Source organism: Lissotriton helveticus, chromosome 7 (assembly GCF_964261635.1).
Source record: "Lissotriton helveticus chromosome 7, aLisHel1.1, whole genome shotgun sequence".
NCBI classification, from domain to species: Eukaryota; Metazoa; Chordata; class Amphibia; order Caudata; family Salamandridae; genus Lissotriton; species Lissotriton helveticus.
Genome location: NC_136068.1, coordinates 1,022,088,688 through 1,022,106,318, shown reverse-complemented (window position 1 = coordinate 1,022,106,318; position 17,631 = coordinate 1,022,088,688). Strand labels below are relative to the sequence as shown.

General features: G+C 44.1%; 1 protein-coding gene across 1 annotated transcript in view; it reads left to right on the top strand.

Annotated features, from left to right (window-relative positions):
• LOC144769576 (matrix metalloproteinase-21-like) overlaps positions 1–17,631 on the top strand; it is a 189,351-nt gene that overhangs the window by 130,336 nt on the left and 41,384 nt on the right. Inside the window, exon 7 of the mRNA XM_078653736.1 lies at positions 3,653–3,825. Coding sequence (XP_078509862.1) covers positions 3,653–3,825 — 173 coding nt within the window. The remainder of the gene's footprint in view (positions 1–3,652; positions 3,826–17,631) is intronic.

Here is a 17,631-nt window from a genome sequence, read left to right as displayed (position 1 = left end):
TATCAGCCTAGCCGCCGCATTCTGGACCATCTGTAAACGTCTGATCAGGTACGCAGGAGCCCCTGCGTACAGACTGTTTACATAGACCAGATGTGAGGTGATTAGTGCGTGAACAACGGTCTTGCGAGAGTCCCGTGGGAGAAAGTGGAACATTTTTCAGATCATGTGGAGTTTACCGAAGCAGGCTGCAGAAACTTGGTCGATTTGATTTTTACATGAAAGTTCGTTATTGAACCTGAAACCTAGATTCCTGGCTGAAGTCACAGGTTCCGGATGGGGGGTTCATTTCTGATGGGCACCAGAGGGGAGGAGGGGGAGGGCTAGTTTGATTGAACAATAGCACCTCCGTTTTATCCGAATTAAGCTTGAAGGTGTTAAGGGCCATCCAGGAAGAGCTGTTGAGCAGGCAACGTCTAAAATTGGAAAAGGTAGCTTCAGAGTGGTCCCTGAATGAGAACACTAATTGGGTGTTGTCAGCGTAGGAGATCACTCTGACTCCACAAGATTCTACTATTGTGGCAAGGGGGGTAGGTAAACGTTAAAGGGTAGAGGGCTAAGTGCAGAGCCCTGAGGGATGCCGCAGTTCAGAGGTTTCTCCCTGGAAAGAAAAGGCTGAAGGAGGACCTGTTGAGTGCGGTTATTTAAAAATTATCTGATCCAGGATAAGGGGGTGACCTAGATCCCGAGGCCGAGTAGTCTCTCAATCAAAATGTCATGAGAGACCGTATCAAATGCCGCAGACAAGTCAAGGAGCACTAACATTGCCACATCGCCTGTGTCCACGCATTCACGGATATTTTCCGACACCTCCAGCAGTGCAGTCTCTGTGCTGTAGCCACATCAGAACCCGGATTGAGAATGGTGTAAAAGGCGGCCGGCTTCCAGATAGGTGGCAAGTTGCTCCTGGACTATTTTTTCGAGAACGTTAGCCGGTTTAGGTAGGAGGGAAATGGGGCGATAGTTTTTAAAAACCGAGGGGTCATCATCAGGTTTTTTCAGGATGGGTATCAGCATGGCTAGTTTCCAGGCAGAGGGGAAGATTCCAGACTGTAAAGAGGTGTTCCATATGGTATTCAGGGGGGAAATGATTAGGGGGCAACTGAGCTAAAAAGAGAAGCCAGGCAGAGGTCCTTAGGAGAGCCTGATTTACAGGTGAGCCATTTTTGAAGAGCATACTCGGAGGGGATGGGGGCGAAAGAGGTGAATGAGTAAACCCCATGGTTTGATCCAGGTGTTTTTGGGTGGGGCCAAAAGTGGAATAAATGTCCAGAATTTTATCATAGAAAAAGTCTGATAGGCCAAGGGGAATCCTACTACACATGGCGGCAGGCTTAGTGAAACCTTTGACAATTTTAAAGAGGGATTTGAAGAGGTGCTGGTAGAGTTTATCTTCTTAACATAGTAATCTTTCATTTCAGCGTGCTTTAGTCTGTTAAAGTTCTTGATAGCAGCTCTGTAAGTGGCTTTGGCCTCAGTATTGTGAGTCTCCAGCTTCGCTCCAGTTTTTTGCACTGAATTTTTTGTGGCGCGTAGCGTGGGAGGGAACCAAGGGGCGGATGGTTTTAGTCTGGAGGAGACTAAGTGTTGAATAGGGGCAACCTTATCAAGTGCAGAGGAGAGCCAGTCATTGAAGCTGGAAACATCAAGATCCAAATCCCCACTTACCTGCGGCTGGGAGCCAACAAGGGCAGGGGCCAAGGTGTTGCAAGCAACTTTGCACCATTTTCTGCTATGCTCCCGGGTAGGGGATAGCTGAGTTGTGCGGGAGAAGGAATTTAAGCTAAAAGGAATCAAAAAATGGTCTGATCAAGTGGGCGGAAGGGGAGCGGCGGTGGGAAGGTTAGTGTTATTCGTGAACAGTAAATCTAAGGTGTGTCCCGCCTGGGGAGTGGGACCCTTCACCCTTTGAATTAGATGAAGGCCATTCAGAGTTTCTAAGAGTTGTCCGGCTTTGGAGCAGCAGATGTCATCAACGTGAAGGTTAAAGTCACCGAGAACAGTGAAGTGCGCATGTTTTAGTGAAAGATCATACACTATGTCATAGAAATCCACGAGGTGTTGCGGTGGGGAGTTAGAGGGTCTATAGATGAGAATTCCAGCCAGCACAAGATTGGAGGTGGAGGAGATGCAGAAGTACAGAGCTTCCAAGGGGTTAATATTGGGGATTTTTCTAGAGGATGTCTCCCAACCTAGCCTAAGTATCACAGCAATCCCACCCCCAAGCTTGTTGTTAGTTCTGTTAATTCCTATGAAGCGATATTCTGGAGGTAGAGCCAGATTGAGATCGGGGTTGGAGGAGTCTCTGACCCATGTTCCAGTAAGAAACATGATGTCCCAAGCATGGGTTGTCAGTGAGAGCTAGATATTGTCAGAGTGGCGGGGAAACAATCTATAGTTAGGTAGGCAGGCTTTTAAGGGTTGGAATGGGTCAGTTGGAATACTTGAGGAAGTAGGATGCATTAGGGTGGACCAGGAGGTTGGGGGTTCGGGATCCAAATTGAGCGTAGCAGAGCAGTTATTACATTGAAAATGAGGCGGAGGATCAGTGAGATTGTACAAAGAAGGGGCAAAGCAGCTGCACCACTTATCTCGCATATCCAGCATTGGAGAGTTAGACCAGCGAATTCGGGCGTTGGATTGGCACTCATGCTAGTTGGCACCTTCAAGTTGGTGGTAATTTGCGATTTCTTTGAAAAATGCACTTTTTTTTGCATTTTTCAAAGTGCCATGTGGCACACATACATGCCCTTAGGGCATGTATGTGTGCCACATGTAGATTTCAGGGGTGCAACAGGGTGCACCCTGGCACCCTTGAAATTGCATTCTCAATTTCCGATTCTCTAATTGAGAATTGCAAATTGAGAATGTCTTCCCATTCAATCCTATGGGCCTCTAGGCCCATAGGAATGAATAGGGGGTGGTATTCCTTAATTGCAATTGCGATTCGCAATTAAGGAATATGTAGGACTCGCAAAATTGTTTGCAAATCCTACTTACATAGCATTTTGCGAATCTCAAATAGAGATTCTCTAATAATCGCTATCTGAGAATCGCAGAACCTAAGTTGCATAGATATGGCCCTTAGTATTTGTGTCTGGGGGCCCTCAGTCAGTCTGCGGCTGCATTTCACATTGTTCTTACTTCACTAAGAGACACACACACACACACACTCTCTCTCTCTCTCTCTCTCTCTCTCTCTCTCTCTCTTTCATTGAATATGTGTAAATGTACTACTCTTGGAATTCACAAACATTGGATTGTAGGCTTGGAAAGCTGTGCCACTCACATTTCCAGAAAACTCTAACCAGTAGCAATCGCTAAGGGTAGCATTTCGACCTATCGTTTGTCGCACACTTTTCACATCTAGACAGAGGCCCATTATTACAAATCAGTACTGACTCTGTTTTCAAAGGAAACAGTCCATCCCGAACCTTGGTCATCTCACCCCTCCATCCTCCAGCCCACTTCTTTTTTAGATGGGAAATTTGAGATTCACAGAGTGTCTATACATCAGGCCATTAAGGGTCATGCACATTGTAGATGTTTAGGCTCTGCATATATGTGCTGCTTCTTTACACATTTGACAAAGAAAAGTCCCCAGGAATGAGTGTGTCTGCAAACAGGCCTAACATTAGTTTTTCTGTGTCATCAGGTAACCAGGTGTGGCGCTATGACCCGGAGAAGGATATGGCTTTCACAGAGGATGCGGAGGGCAACAGCTATCCCCAGCCAATCAGCGATGCCTTCCCCGGGATCCATGGGCCCATCGACGCAGCTGTCTTCGACAGGGGCGAGGGCCTCATCTACTTCTTCACAGGAAACAATGTAAGTGCCCATTGGTGATTTACTTTTCTTTCTGGTACGATTTGTTGAAAAATCACAAGCATGCTGTGTGTGCAGGGATTCTGAAAATGAGTTGTTTAAAAACCACTGGTTACACCTAAGCATGGGTACTTCGTTGTAGTGGCTTATCCGGCTCGAGAGGGTAATTTTGTATGACTGGTCAGCGAAGTAGTAACTGTTGGTGCAGCGGTGCAGTGGCTCAGGGGTCAAGAGCTTCTCAAAAGACAGGGAGTTTTCCTTTTAGATCCAATCAGGGACAAGGAGTAATAACCAGAAAAAGTAAAGGGAAGTCCCTATCTATCCACGAAGTTGGAAAAAGGAACACCTACTGAATAGTAGAGGGGTATTCACCTTCTTTGTGCACAAACCATAACCACATGAATAATAAATCACAAAAATGGATAGAATCAGATAAAAAACAATATCAAATAATATATATAGAAAAATTGTACAATTTATTCAAAAGATAATACAATCATAAAACAATTTCTTTAAAAATCATTTTTACAGAACAATTTTTGACCAGTTAAAAATGTGACAATTCACATGAAGAACATTAAAAATAATTGTTACAAGGTTGTCGACGCAGCGTTTCGGTTTTATAAGACCTTCATCAGGACAAGGTTCTAGTTCAGAAAGAAACATACAATTAGAAACAGTTACAGATTTCATCTTTTTGTTGCAAAGTACATCAATAGCACGATTTACAACATACAGTTAGAACGGTCAATAAGATTTCTGGCACCATCAAATCTTCTTTTCATTCATTAAACATGTGGTACTGGTATTGGAAGGGAATTTGTAATTAAATACTCTAGCTCGGGATAGCATTTAGATAGATAGAAAAACAACTAAAGAACACATCTTTATGAAATTCAGTGTGCCTTTTGTTGAACTAGTAATGTAAAGGGATAACTGAACCAAGTATTTCAATTAAGTCTTGGTAGGAAATATCTGCTAGATTAATTTCCACAATTTACAGCTAGGGTACAGGCTGTAGTTACCTTTTGCTATCTGTAACATGTACATTGTTCCAGGTTACCACCACATAGGTCAGTCATATGCTTAACATATTCCTCTGAATTGCAGCACCATTTTCTTCATGGATAGTGTGCGCATCTAAATTTTGAAAAAGGAATTAGTGAGGAACTTGCTATAAGGTCTCTTTGTAGGCTTAATTAATTTGTGCTACAAAATATCCTATTTACCTTCTTTAATTGGTAATGTTCTTTATGAATCAAGGGAGCCACCGATTTTGGTAAAATGATTTAAAAATAATCCTAGTAGAAACAACAAGGAAAAGAAAAAAGATCGATGCTTTTGTTAATACCACATACTATGTGTTTATTGATACAGTGTTAAAGGTCCAGAGAAAAGATTTCACTTACCCACTAGTATGGGAAAATAGGCTAAAGAGTACAGCGCATGGCTGGATGCAATGATATCTGAGCCGTTCATCAACTGCTTTAATTAATTAGCATGACGCTTCTCAAGTTCTCCAAGAGCTGCGTTTTTAATTTGTCAAGCTCTACAAAGTAAAGACATTTTTTGTTCCTTTAGTACGAGTAAAGAAAACCAACTATTTTGTTAAGCTGATTTAATAGTTTATACAATTCTACATGTTACAGATAGCAAAAGGTAACTACAGCCTGTACCCTAGCTATAAATTGTGGAAATTAATCTAGCAGATATTTCCCACCAAGACTTAATTCAAATACTTGGTTGTTATTCCTTTATATTACTAGTTCAACAAAAGGCACACTGAATTTCATAAAGATGTGTTCTTTAGTTGTTTTTCTATCTATCTAAGTGCTATCCCGAGCTAGAGTATTTCATTACAAATTCCCTTCCAATACCAGTACCACATGTTTAATGAATGAAAAGAAGATTTGATGGTGCCAGAAATCTTATTGACCGTTCTAACTGTATGTTGTAAATCGTGCTATTGATGTACTTTGCAAAAAAAGATGAAATCAGTAACTGTTTCTAATTGTATGTTTCTTTCTGAACTAGAACCTTGTCCTGATGAAGGTCTTATCATAAAACCAAAACGCTGCGTCGACAACCTTGTAACAATTATTTTTAATGTTCTTCATGTGAATTGTCACATTTTTAACTGGTCCTAACGGTACAAAAATTGTTCTGTAAAAATGATTTTTAAAGAAATTGTTTTATGATTGTATTATCTTTTGAATAAATTGTACAATTTTTCTATATATATTATTTGATATCGTTTTTGATCTGATTCTATCCATTTTTGTGATTTATTATTCATGTGGTTATGGTTTGTGCACAAAGAAGGTGAATACCCCCTCTACTATTCAGTAGGTGTTCCTTTTTCCAACTTCGTGGATAGATAGGGACTTCCCTTTACTTTTTCAGGGGTCAAGAGCCCTGAGGGGCCCATTGAACCTTGACAATTGCTGTATTTTGCTACCCCAATAGCAGTAAAAGGGGTCATTTTCTTTACTTGCATTAGGGTTGAAGACTTATTTGCTACGCTGCTGCCTTGATCAGGACAATGTTCTCAGATCCAATAAGTTGGGCAGCCTGAGCAGCAACACCCAGTCTCAGCAGTGGCGGTCATCCTCACCTGCTACAGCAATGTACTAGGAGCCAGTTGCAGCCTCTGGGCCGATCTCCTCACAATGGTATCCTCTAGCATTTGCTGCCTCTGGCCAGTTAAGGCTTGTATCTCAGCAGTGACAACCCTTTCTTTACACTTTGGCACCAGTCTCTCAGCCCTCAGCATTCTGCCAGGTGACGCAAGTAGTTGTTCAGGTACAGTCTTAAATGCAGCTTACATGGAAACTGTGCAGAGTGACCGGGTGACACCTTCATGACATGAGTGACTCCTGGCTTCGCACTCTGGGGAAAGTCAGCTTTCTCTGGGGCCTCCTCCCTACTGCAACACTTTGGGCTTCTCCTAATTAACAGTCTCTCCTCCTGTAGGGCTAGGCACACTGCTTTCCTCGCTCAGCAGGCAAGCAGGATTTTAGGCAATTTAGGCAGACCCTCAACTCATCCAGTAGAAAGTGCAAGCTTCAGGTGATGTTCCCTCACTTTTGGGAGTCTGGCTATCGGGCAGGTCGCGATTCCACAGCAACTCAAATAGTACATGTGGAGCACTCCTTCCCTTTGCCAAGAAGAACATAGAAATGGAACAAAGTGGGGCGGCTTTGATCACACTTTCAACACATTTTCCACATAGGGAGGTGGATTCACTGTAAAAGGTTCAGAACCATTTTGAGTTGGTTCTCTTTCAAATGGCATTTCCAGGCTGCACTGCCTTACTGCAAAGTGATGAGGGCACAATGAAGTGTGAGAGCTCTTCCCTAGCTTTTTTAGCCTTCCTGAAGCACTGATTAGAGAGAGACAAAAGGAAGGGCCCAGCCAACAAACTTAATCACATTGAACTACAGAAACTGCAGAACCACTCCTCACACCTACTAACCATCAAATGATAGCGCTTAGGAAGAACTAATCAGGAATCAGCAGTCCTTCGCTAGCAAGGTCCTCACTTAATTTCTTAAGGTAGTCCGGCCTCCTTCCTCCTCACTTCAATGTCTCAATCTCCACCTTCCAGCCAGAGGAATGCAGCCAATACACTTTCACTGTCTGGGAAGCTAATCTCATCTTGTATCTTGTGACATATAAATCAGGGGCACCCAAAGTGTATCCCATTGGCCCCAGTACTCAGGCACTAACACACACAGATTCCTACTACCATACATGTGGTACAAATGGGATCTGATCAAAAGTTTCTTGTAAGTATATTGAAATATTCCTTCAAAGATTATAACACCTTGAAATCCGGTATGGTTACACAAAAAATAGTCCTTTATTCACAATATCTATTATGTAGTCTATGCCAATCAATAATCATTTAGTTCAGACACCAAACAGCAAACTATATAAAGGTAAACTTCTTAGTTAAGGTTTATTTATATTTGGTCACTTGTTTGACTACCAATGGCAATAAGCTTCCCAAAGTCATCAACATATTACCAAATATTCACAGATACCATATTCCTCTTATTTCAAAACAGCAGATGGTTTCCCATTTTTCTCTATTTTTGGGATACACTTTATTTGCAACATCAGGGACATAAAAATACATAATACTCCATGCATCAGAAATTATTTCAGTCATTGCCATTTTCCCCACAGTCAATATCAGAAGTTTGAATGTTCTATTACTTAGACTCTGGCTCCTGCAGTCAGCGTTATAACACAGAATTGGTAAGGAAAGTAAATTCATCACCAGTGGCGGCTCGCTCGGAATGGGGGCGGTGAGCAGGATTAAAACAAAATGACTCAAATGAACTTACCTTGTCCGCTGCGCCACTGCATACCTTTCCTCGGTCTGCTGGAAGCACTGGAAGCACCCAGGTTTCCGGACTCTCCTAGCCAATCAGGACGCTGCAGGAGCACCATCGTGGCAGTGCTTGGGGAGGCTGGGCATAATCTCCATAGGGCTGTGCAACACAGTCCAATGGAGAATATGCCCAGTGCGCATGACGGTTTGGCCGGCCCTAGAGGGCTGGCCAAACTGTCATGTGCACTTAGAGGAGTGCAAACCACTCTTCCCCTACTCTGGCGTCACGGAGCAAGTCCGGCCCGACTACTGCATAGAAAAAGAAAATGATAATAAAGTCATGTTATTATAATTTTCTTTTTTTGCACTCCTGAAATAGCAGTAGGGCGACGGTCCTCTGCCTTAGTGGAGGAGCCGCCACATCTCATCACCACTCCTCACTTCCACCCTTGGCCAACATTCTTACCACATGCAATGAACAATAGCCAAGGTGGGACCTTTAAACACTGTAACTCTTCATCGCCTTTTCCCAAGTCCATTTCTACACTGAATAATCTACTATTGAATACCGCAAACCAGGGCAATTATCCCCCCTCGGAACACTACAAACCTAAGACCTTAGGAAACATACAATGGTAACATGTATAACATATTATCCGCAGTATGTAATTTCTAAACACACTTGTGTTTCCTAACACTGATCTTATTTGTCTGAATTTTATCACCTGAGTCTAATTTAGACCTACTCTGTATTCCTCAAGGTTCTTCCCACGCCCTCAGCTCCGTCTCTATCATCGCCATCTCTTCAAATATCCCTCTGTGCTCTTTGCTAGGAATGGAACATTGGGTCTTAAGAACACTGATGCTCTCTGGACTCTCTGATACATGGTACCACTGCTCTTACTCCCCTATGCCCTAGGTTCTTCCAAGAAAATGGGCCTACTCTCCCTGTCAACTCATCTGTGATACTTGTGATATGGATGAAACGGATGAACAGTAGCTTCCACCTAGTATCATAAAGGACTGAAAAAATAGGAACCTCTGCCAATATTTGAATAGTTTCCTGCTCAACCCTTGCATCAATGTTCTGCTTTCTCTACATATCGGGATGGTGTATGGGGTATATATTAAAAGATCGTCACCTGTGACCCCGTACCCTCATTGTGGAAAGCATTTTAGCCTTCTCTCCATAAAAGTGGAATTTATCTATGACTCATGGATGCCTTAAGCTAATGATTTCCATATGAGCACGGTTTAGGAGTTTGTTTAGTCCCCTCCCCTCAATTTATCCACAAATATATGGTTAACATTTTCCATGATATAAAGTTCCACCTCTCTAGTTGTTTGCTTTCTCTCTTCAGGAACGTTGTCCTGTTTTTAACAGTGCCCAGTGTGTGATCTAGTTTCTACTCTCTTTTCTCCAACTCCAACACCTTTGCATATAGGAATCTGCCAAGCCTTTCACATGTTGGGCTTCCTCGAGTCTGCAGATTATTTCTTCAACTTCATCAGAGCAATTTTTTAGCTCAGTAATCGAGCGAGTCACTTCTGCCTGCATCAAGTGGTAGTCTGTAATTAAGTCTTTGATATCTTCCTTGGTAGATGCTTCCATCTGCTATTCTTCCACAGTGCTCAATTAAGCTTGTAGTGTCCCGTGAACTTCTTGAGAGGGATTGGGTTGTTTTAAATTCTAGGCTCATTTTTCCTTGCTGGACATGGAGAATCTACAGGCTTCATCCTGAAGCCCATCTTCTCTCACACCGCCAGCTTCAATACCTCTCCCATCATGCTTGCTTCCCTCCAACACCTTCATTCCACTCACTCCCTTAAACACTGCACACCTAAACTCCTCTTTCACCCTTCCCTAACACTATTCCTGGGCCTACTCCCTTTCCAACCACCTTCCTCTCTAACAGCCTCCCTATCAACCCTAGCTATTTCCACTCCTTCCACTACCCATCTTCAACCTCCCACATGCTTCCCACCACACAACTACTTCCTTCCATTGTACTCCCTCAATTATTTTGTAGTGTAGTTCCTATATTCCCAACAGGCTCTGTGCATTGGAATAATATATCCTATAGATTTGACGTACGATTTAGGTTGATTAGGTCTCTATCGAATATATTAGACTTAATTGTGAGTGCCAGCTAGCTCAGAGGTCACTAGAAACTTTCTCGAATAAACAAGAAGGGATTAGTTTCTGACAACCGCATAAACATGACAACTCTGTTTCCCCAAGAATTAAACTAATCTTCAGAGTCATGGAAACAATAGATAGATATTTTACTCAGTCAATCGTGCATGCTTCGTTTCATCAGAGGTGCAGAGAAATAGAGAGACGGGCGTTTTCAATAAAAGGGTTTATTGAACAGTCTTCTTTCTCATGCAATTAAAGTGAACCGCTACAATCGTAATACTGATTGCAAAGTATAATGCGTACAGTAAGAAGAGTAATAATACTGTAAAAGCATTGTATGGTTCCTAGGCCATAGATAAATACATACATAAATATTAAAGGCTAAAAGTACTCAACTGGTGCTTCTAAAATACGCCTACCCCAATGTACCTAACCTAAGTCTAGTATGAGGGAAGAAGTAAGTGAGATGAGCATAGGTTTAGTTTTTCTTTGCAAAGAATCTAACCAAGATTTCTCTTAGGGTCTAATCAGCTCCGTACCTTGGTTTTAGAATGAAGGAGGACTGGTATCTCTGTCTCGGGACTCGATTTCCCAACACCCCGTGAGGGGAGCTTGGAAATACTGGAGCTGGATTCTCAGCGAGAGAAAGGCAGCCTCTCTGTCAGTGCGTCAGCTGGAGGGTCGGCTTGCTTCGGCACTTGCTGTAGCGAGCTACGTCGTGCAAGTAGATAGTCGAGCTGTCCCGAACCACCGTGTCCTTGCTAGGGCAAGTGTAGGCATATTTATACCTTGAAGGTGGCTAGTTTGACGTAAAGTCGGACATAATAACGTCATCAAAGAACCCCAAGGGAATGGTAGTTCTTTGAAAACTCCATGATTTCTAGGGCAAATCAATATTCAAGCAAGGGGATGTCCCTGACTGCTGAAGCCTAGTTTTCCAAGAAATCTTTGTGGTTTTTTGGAACTCGTGGAAGTAGCCATGCCTGTATTTGGACTGGATGTGTTATGTCTAAATATGGGCATGATTTCTATGCCTATATAAGGGCAATGTGAATTATACCTATATAAGGGCATGAATCGGTAAATTACGCTTGGATCCTAAAATGCTACAAAACAATATGATACAGGCGGTAGCTCCCTATTCTTCCCATATTTATTTCCCTTTTTAAGAAGTTTTTTATTTTTCTTCCGACCAGCAGTTACACAGCAAATAGTACATTACAGTTATCAGATTTGTTGGTACATTTGACACCTTGTGATTACAATATAAGTTACACACATAATCGTTAACACTTTCTCCTTTTCAATGTCAGTGGACAGTGAAGTATATCTATGTGGCAGTGTAACCCCCATCTGTGGTGGCACTGCGCTCTGCACATTCCGTCTAGTCTCTTTGTGAGTCACTCATCCGAATACTGCAGTAACAATGTCTTAGATATTTATCAATTCATGTCTCTGGCGCTGTAGTTCCCTGCAAGTACTGCACAAGTGGCTCCCAGAAATCTCTGGGTCTCCAAGCTTGTGGGATGTCTTCTGCGTAATTCTCTAACGTTTCCTTGCAATAGGTCATGTCTTTGATCCAGTCTTTAAACCTGGGCGGTCTTTTGCTTCCCCACCTGATCGCTACGCGTCTTTTTACAAGTAGCAGAGCTACCGCTAAGAATATCCTGCGCCTAGCATGTTTGAGCTTCTAGGCTCCTAATATGCATATCAAGGGTGTGTTAGGGATTTGTTTCGATAACATATCAGTTAGTGCGACAGTGACTTCACCCCAGTATGCCTGCAGTTGTGGACATGACAATGATACATGTAAGAAGTCAGCGCCTGGCGCTTTGCACCTCGGGCAGGCATCTGTCTCTCTAAGGCCCAGCCTGTGTAGCTTAGCTGGTGTGTAATATATTTGGTGGATAAACTTGAAATGTATAATGTGTACAGCTGTATTGCCAGTCGTGCTTTCCAATTGATACACCCAGTGTCCTTTCCCATCTACTTTGTGCTGCTTCGGGCTTCACAGCCTGCTCATCCGGTTTATAGTCGTGTTACCAAATTCTTTCGGGTAGGAGCCGTTAATAATATTTTTAATGCATTCAATTGCTCGGGATCAGCCGGGAAGGCACTGTACAATGACCATACCGCCGCGCGCAACCTTAAATATGCAAAGTTTTTCAGGGGGAGTTGATGTGCACATAGAGAGGGGTCCGTCCATTTAATGAATGTATTATGGGGAAACAGTTGACCCATGGAGGTTAGTCCCATGTCCGTAAGCAACCATAAGCAACACTTGCATATTCTTTTCTTGAGTCACGGTAAGGTTGGGGTGTCCTGCCGTGGGCCAGCGCGTGCCACGCTCTTGATGTACACTTGGCCCTGTGTATCTTGCCTCCTGGCGTATAGCGAATTGGGTCAGTTAACAATGCAGTCAGTGGAATGGGAGCAAAGCTATCTTTTTCCACAGCAATGTGAGGTATGCATGCGCGTCCGAAACTGCCCAAGTGATAAGCACTTCCCAACTGGTCCTAGCCTGTTTACCAGCCCATGTCAGTCTTAGTAGGACAGAGCGCAGTTTATCAAAGAAGGTCTTGTTTAGCCGTAGTGGTATGTTCCAGAACAGATACAGGAACCTAGGCAATATTATCCTTTTCTGAAGGGCTATCCTGTCCGCCATTAAGAAGGGCATTTTTATCCACCTTTCCACCTGGTCCTCTAGTCTTGTCATTGCCTTTCCATAGTTCTCCCTGATAACTATCTCTGGATCTCTATGAATCCAGATCCCTAGTTACTTAACCGGGTCTGTGCGCCATTTCAAGGGGAATTCTAGATCGGGTTCCAATGTGACTTCGGCAAGTGGTATCACAACAGATTTATCCCAGTTTATGCGGAGGCCAGCGTAATTTTCATATTTAACATATTCTCTAATAAGCGAGTTTAGGGTCCTATCCGGATGCGTTGTGTATAGAACCATGTCATCCGCGTACAATGCTATTCCAATTGGCCTGAGGTCAAATTGTAAAGCTGTTGCGGAATGTTTCTGGCGGATTTTACAGGCCAGCGGCTTGAGGATTATAGCAAAAAGCATTGGTGACAGTGGACATCCCTGTCTAGTACCTCGTGTAATCGCTATGGGATTAGATGTAGAGCCATTTATCCTGACTCGTGCTTTTGGTGCTGAATACAGTAGGGAAATTAACTTTAAGAAGGTGAATCCCATCTTACGTGGAGTGACAAACATTAAGTCCCACTCCACGGAGTCAAACGCCTTAGCGGCGTCCAAGAGGGCTGCGGCTGCTGGCACATCCGGGTCTAAGTGGTAGTAGAGTGAGAAGATGGTGCGAAGGTGGTGGGTAGTAGACCGTGTTGGCATGAGCCCGCTTGGTCCGGTAGCACTAGATTACAAAGAAGTGGCTGTATTATATTCGCACTTATTTTAGCGTCAATATTTATCAGGGACAAGGGCCTATATGATTCGCACTCAGGGGGATCTTTACCTGGTTTATGGAGTGCCATCAGGAGAACCTCGCTTAGTGTGGCCGGTAACGCGCCTTCTTTGTATGCTTCTTCAAGCATTTCTGCGAAGTGTGGGACTAGTATATCTCTGTATTCTTTGTAGAACTCTCCCAGGAGTCCATCAAGTCCGGGAGTTTTATTATTGGCGAGAGAGTTAAATGCATCTACTATTTCATCGTTAGAGACAGGGAGGCAGAAGTACTTTCTATGGGTGTCTGACAACCATGCCATCTCTATGTCATCCAGATATTCCCTTATTTCTGAGGTGGAGGCCGATACTTGGCCCGTATACAATTGAGTGTAATATGCGGTGAAGCATTCCAGTATAGCTGGGGTGTCGTATACTGGATTGTGCTGTTCATCCTGGATCTGCGCGATATACGCCGTGGTATGAGTAGGTCTGATTTTATAGGACAGTGCTCTAACCAGGCCTGCCCCCCTCCCCATAATTTTGAGCTGTGTGTTTGCGTGAAATGTATTTAACCTCATCGTCTGCAAATTCGTTATATTTATCAATGTGTTTCCTAATTTCAGCTAGTATAGTGTCACTTTGGGTTTCCGCAAAGTCGCGCTCCGATCTGATAATGTCAGCCTCAATTTTCTCCAGCTGGCTTTGTATATCTTTCAGTATGCCTGCGTGTGCACTTATACAATGTCCCTGTATGGTGACTTTAAATGCCTACCAAAGGGTCCTTGTACTCTGGACCGAGCCGGTGTATTGTTCAAAGAAGGTTAGTATGGCCTGGCGGAGCTCCTCTCTGAATACCTGGTCTTGTAATGCCATCTGTCTTAGTCTCCATGTGAACTGTCTTAGAGTGGACGTTGGAATTTCTAATTGGATTCGGACCGGTGCATGGTCAGACAATGTCTTGGGTAAGTGTACCACCTCAGTAGCCCATGTGCATACATCTTGCGTTACCAACCAGTAATCTAGTCTGGACCAAGTAAAGTGTGTTGATGAGAAGCATGTTCCTTCCCTCCTGTCTGGGTGTCTCTGTCTCCATATGTCCACTAAGTCCCAGTCCGCCATCCCTTCCTGTATGACCATAGCCGAATGTTTACCATATCTATATAGTCCTGTTGATCTGTCCAGTATAGGGTCTAAACAAGTATTAAAATCGCCTCCCCAGAGGATAGTGCCAGGTTGGAGATCATTCAATTGCGCCCAGATTCAAGCTTAAAACAAGCATTTGCAATGCAATAGGTCTCGCATTTACGCGAGTTTGAGCTATTGACATTGCAAATGACAATGCCTTTTATTTTTGTTTTCGTTTTTAAAACATAAATAAAAGGCATTATCATTTGCAATGTCAATAGCTCAAACTCGTTTGGGTTTATAGCTTCACTTTGGATGCCTTGTGATGTTCCCTGATTCTGAGTATTTTCGGCTTTCCCTCTGGGGTTTTGATGTTATGTAGATCCACCAACTCCTTTACTTAATCATAATAGGCCTGGGTGCCCGCGATGCTTGATTGAGAGATTGCCTGTGGCTGACTTTGCCTAATGCTATGTGAGCTGGCCGTCCCCTCCTGCTCTGCTCCGTGAGCTGGGAAGCTGCCGCCCTCCTCCCCTCGGCACAGGAACAGGACCCCTCCGGCGCCACGCTCTCGAACCGTTTGGTGTGTGTGTCCAGCATTTATCATAAGTTCACAGCCACATTGCTGAAAATGTTTTCATTTTTTTTGCCTTGCTATGATAACGCCAATCTCCCACAGAGAATGCCAGTTGCAGCGGCGCAAGTGTGGATCATATTACATACATTTTATTTGATTTGTTTGTATGTGTGTTTCTTTTATTACGTTCCTGCATCCATCAAACTATAGGATTTTGTAGCGATGGGGACGTGTTGAGGGGCTTGGTGTTGGACGTGGCACAAGATTCAGACGTTTTCCGCTTGTTTTTTCTGAGTAATCAAAACTGGTTTCACAATTTATGCTGCTATTCAGCAAAGACCAGAGGTCACAGCCGGACAAACAGTGCTGCTGGCCTGGTAAGAGGGGCAGAAGTATTTTTTTCTTCTGTTTGCAAAACCTCCATGTTTGTTCTCCCCTCCCACGGGCCCCTGCTGCTGCCTTCTCTCTGCGTTGCCTGACACTCGCTTTCACCTACCTTGCTCTGGTTTATTGCCCCCAACAGTTTTTCTTTCCCCAAACCTTTTACCCTATATGGCAACTGTCAAAATCAATATGCCTGTCTACACTCAGGATATAAAACAGAGGTAACCTTTATACGGTCTAGTTACAGCCCCAGTTCTTCATGGGGAAGCAGCCTTCTCACTACTGTCTCTGCCGCCACTTAGTAACAGTAAAACAATGTTAATTAGCAAAGATACAAGACTCACCATATATAAAGAATAAATAAAGACGCTTTGTTCATGAACAATGGTGATTGGCCCATGCTGCCGTTTTTGCTGGGGTGCACGACGCACCGTGCAGTTAAAATGATAGCGGACCAGAGAGGGAGCATGTCTTAAAGGAGTTCTGCCTCCTGATTGGCTGTTTAAATAAACCCGGAATAGAGGAGCCGACGAGGGAATCGAAACCAGTGGTGCGCGCGCACCAGAGGAGCGGGGGCAAGGGAGCGTGAAGACGCCGATACGAGGTAGGGGTTGTGTGTGTAGGGGGAGGGGGGAGGGGGGGGGGGTGTATGCTCGGCGGGTGTGTATGCTCGGCGGGGGTGTATGCTCGGCAGGGGGGGTGTATGCTCGGCAGGGGGGGCGGGGGTGTGTGTATGCGCGGCGGGGGGGCTGTATGTGTGTTGTGAAGAGCCTGCCGGAATCGGAGCGTGTGGTGGCGCGCGCGACCTGATCCGATTCCGGCAGGCTTGCTGCGTGCGCGTGCCAGTCTCTTGTCCTCTCCTATTTAGTCCTTGAAAGGCGGGATGATTGCAATAGTCTCGCTTTGCGACAGCAGGCCTTTGGCCTGCAATCGCAGAGCGAGCCCTAAAAAGAGGGATCATCGGTGTTTGGACCGTATACATTTACTATGGTTAACACCATGCCCCCATAATTTCCCTGCAATATCACATAGCGCCCCTGATCATCACACACAGACGTTATATGCGTGAATGGTACTGTACGCTTCACCCATATCAGGACGCCCCTAGCATAGGAGTAGGACGAAGGAAGCCCACTTCGCTCAGATTTGTTTTTCTCTAATTTCAGTGAAATGTGTTTCCTGCAGGCAAGCCACGTCTATTTTGTGTCTATCTAAGTACGCCAGCACCTTACGTATTTTCTGTAAGTTATGTAGGCCCCTCACTTTCCAGGAAAGGAGCACCAGTGGTCTTTGTTGTTTTAGGGTGTCAGCCATTTGTTGTTCCGTCGTCATCTGTCCTGTATATGTGTCTATGGTGTCTGATAGTGTCCGTCATGAGTCCTTTTGCCATTGCGCCGCTGGTCAGAGTTTTCTGCTTACCTCCCACTCCACTGCCCCCAATCTAGTGGAGACACACCCATGAACTACAACCAACATATCCCACAAGAAAAAATGAAAAAGAAAGAAGAAATGCAACAATCGTGCGGTTCACGTGCAGGTGCCAGAGCTGCCCTCCCGTTACTTGCCGCCTAGGCCACATGGGACAACGCCCTTCCATGCATAACGTCACTTCAACATCTAACATCAGTACTATTCAGTATATAGGGGAACTGTTTAGACAGCGGCGAACGCCAACCCATTTTGTACAATGCACACTGCCCTAGCTATATATTTAAATCACAATAAAACTACAATGTGTTCATAGTGTCAGTCAACTTTTCTGAAGATGCATATCGAGGGTCTTTCTATATTCGATTCCCTTTTGTCCATTGCCTTCTGGAGGAGAGCGC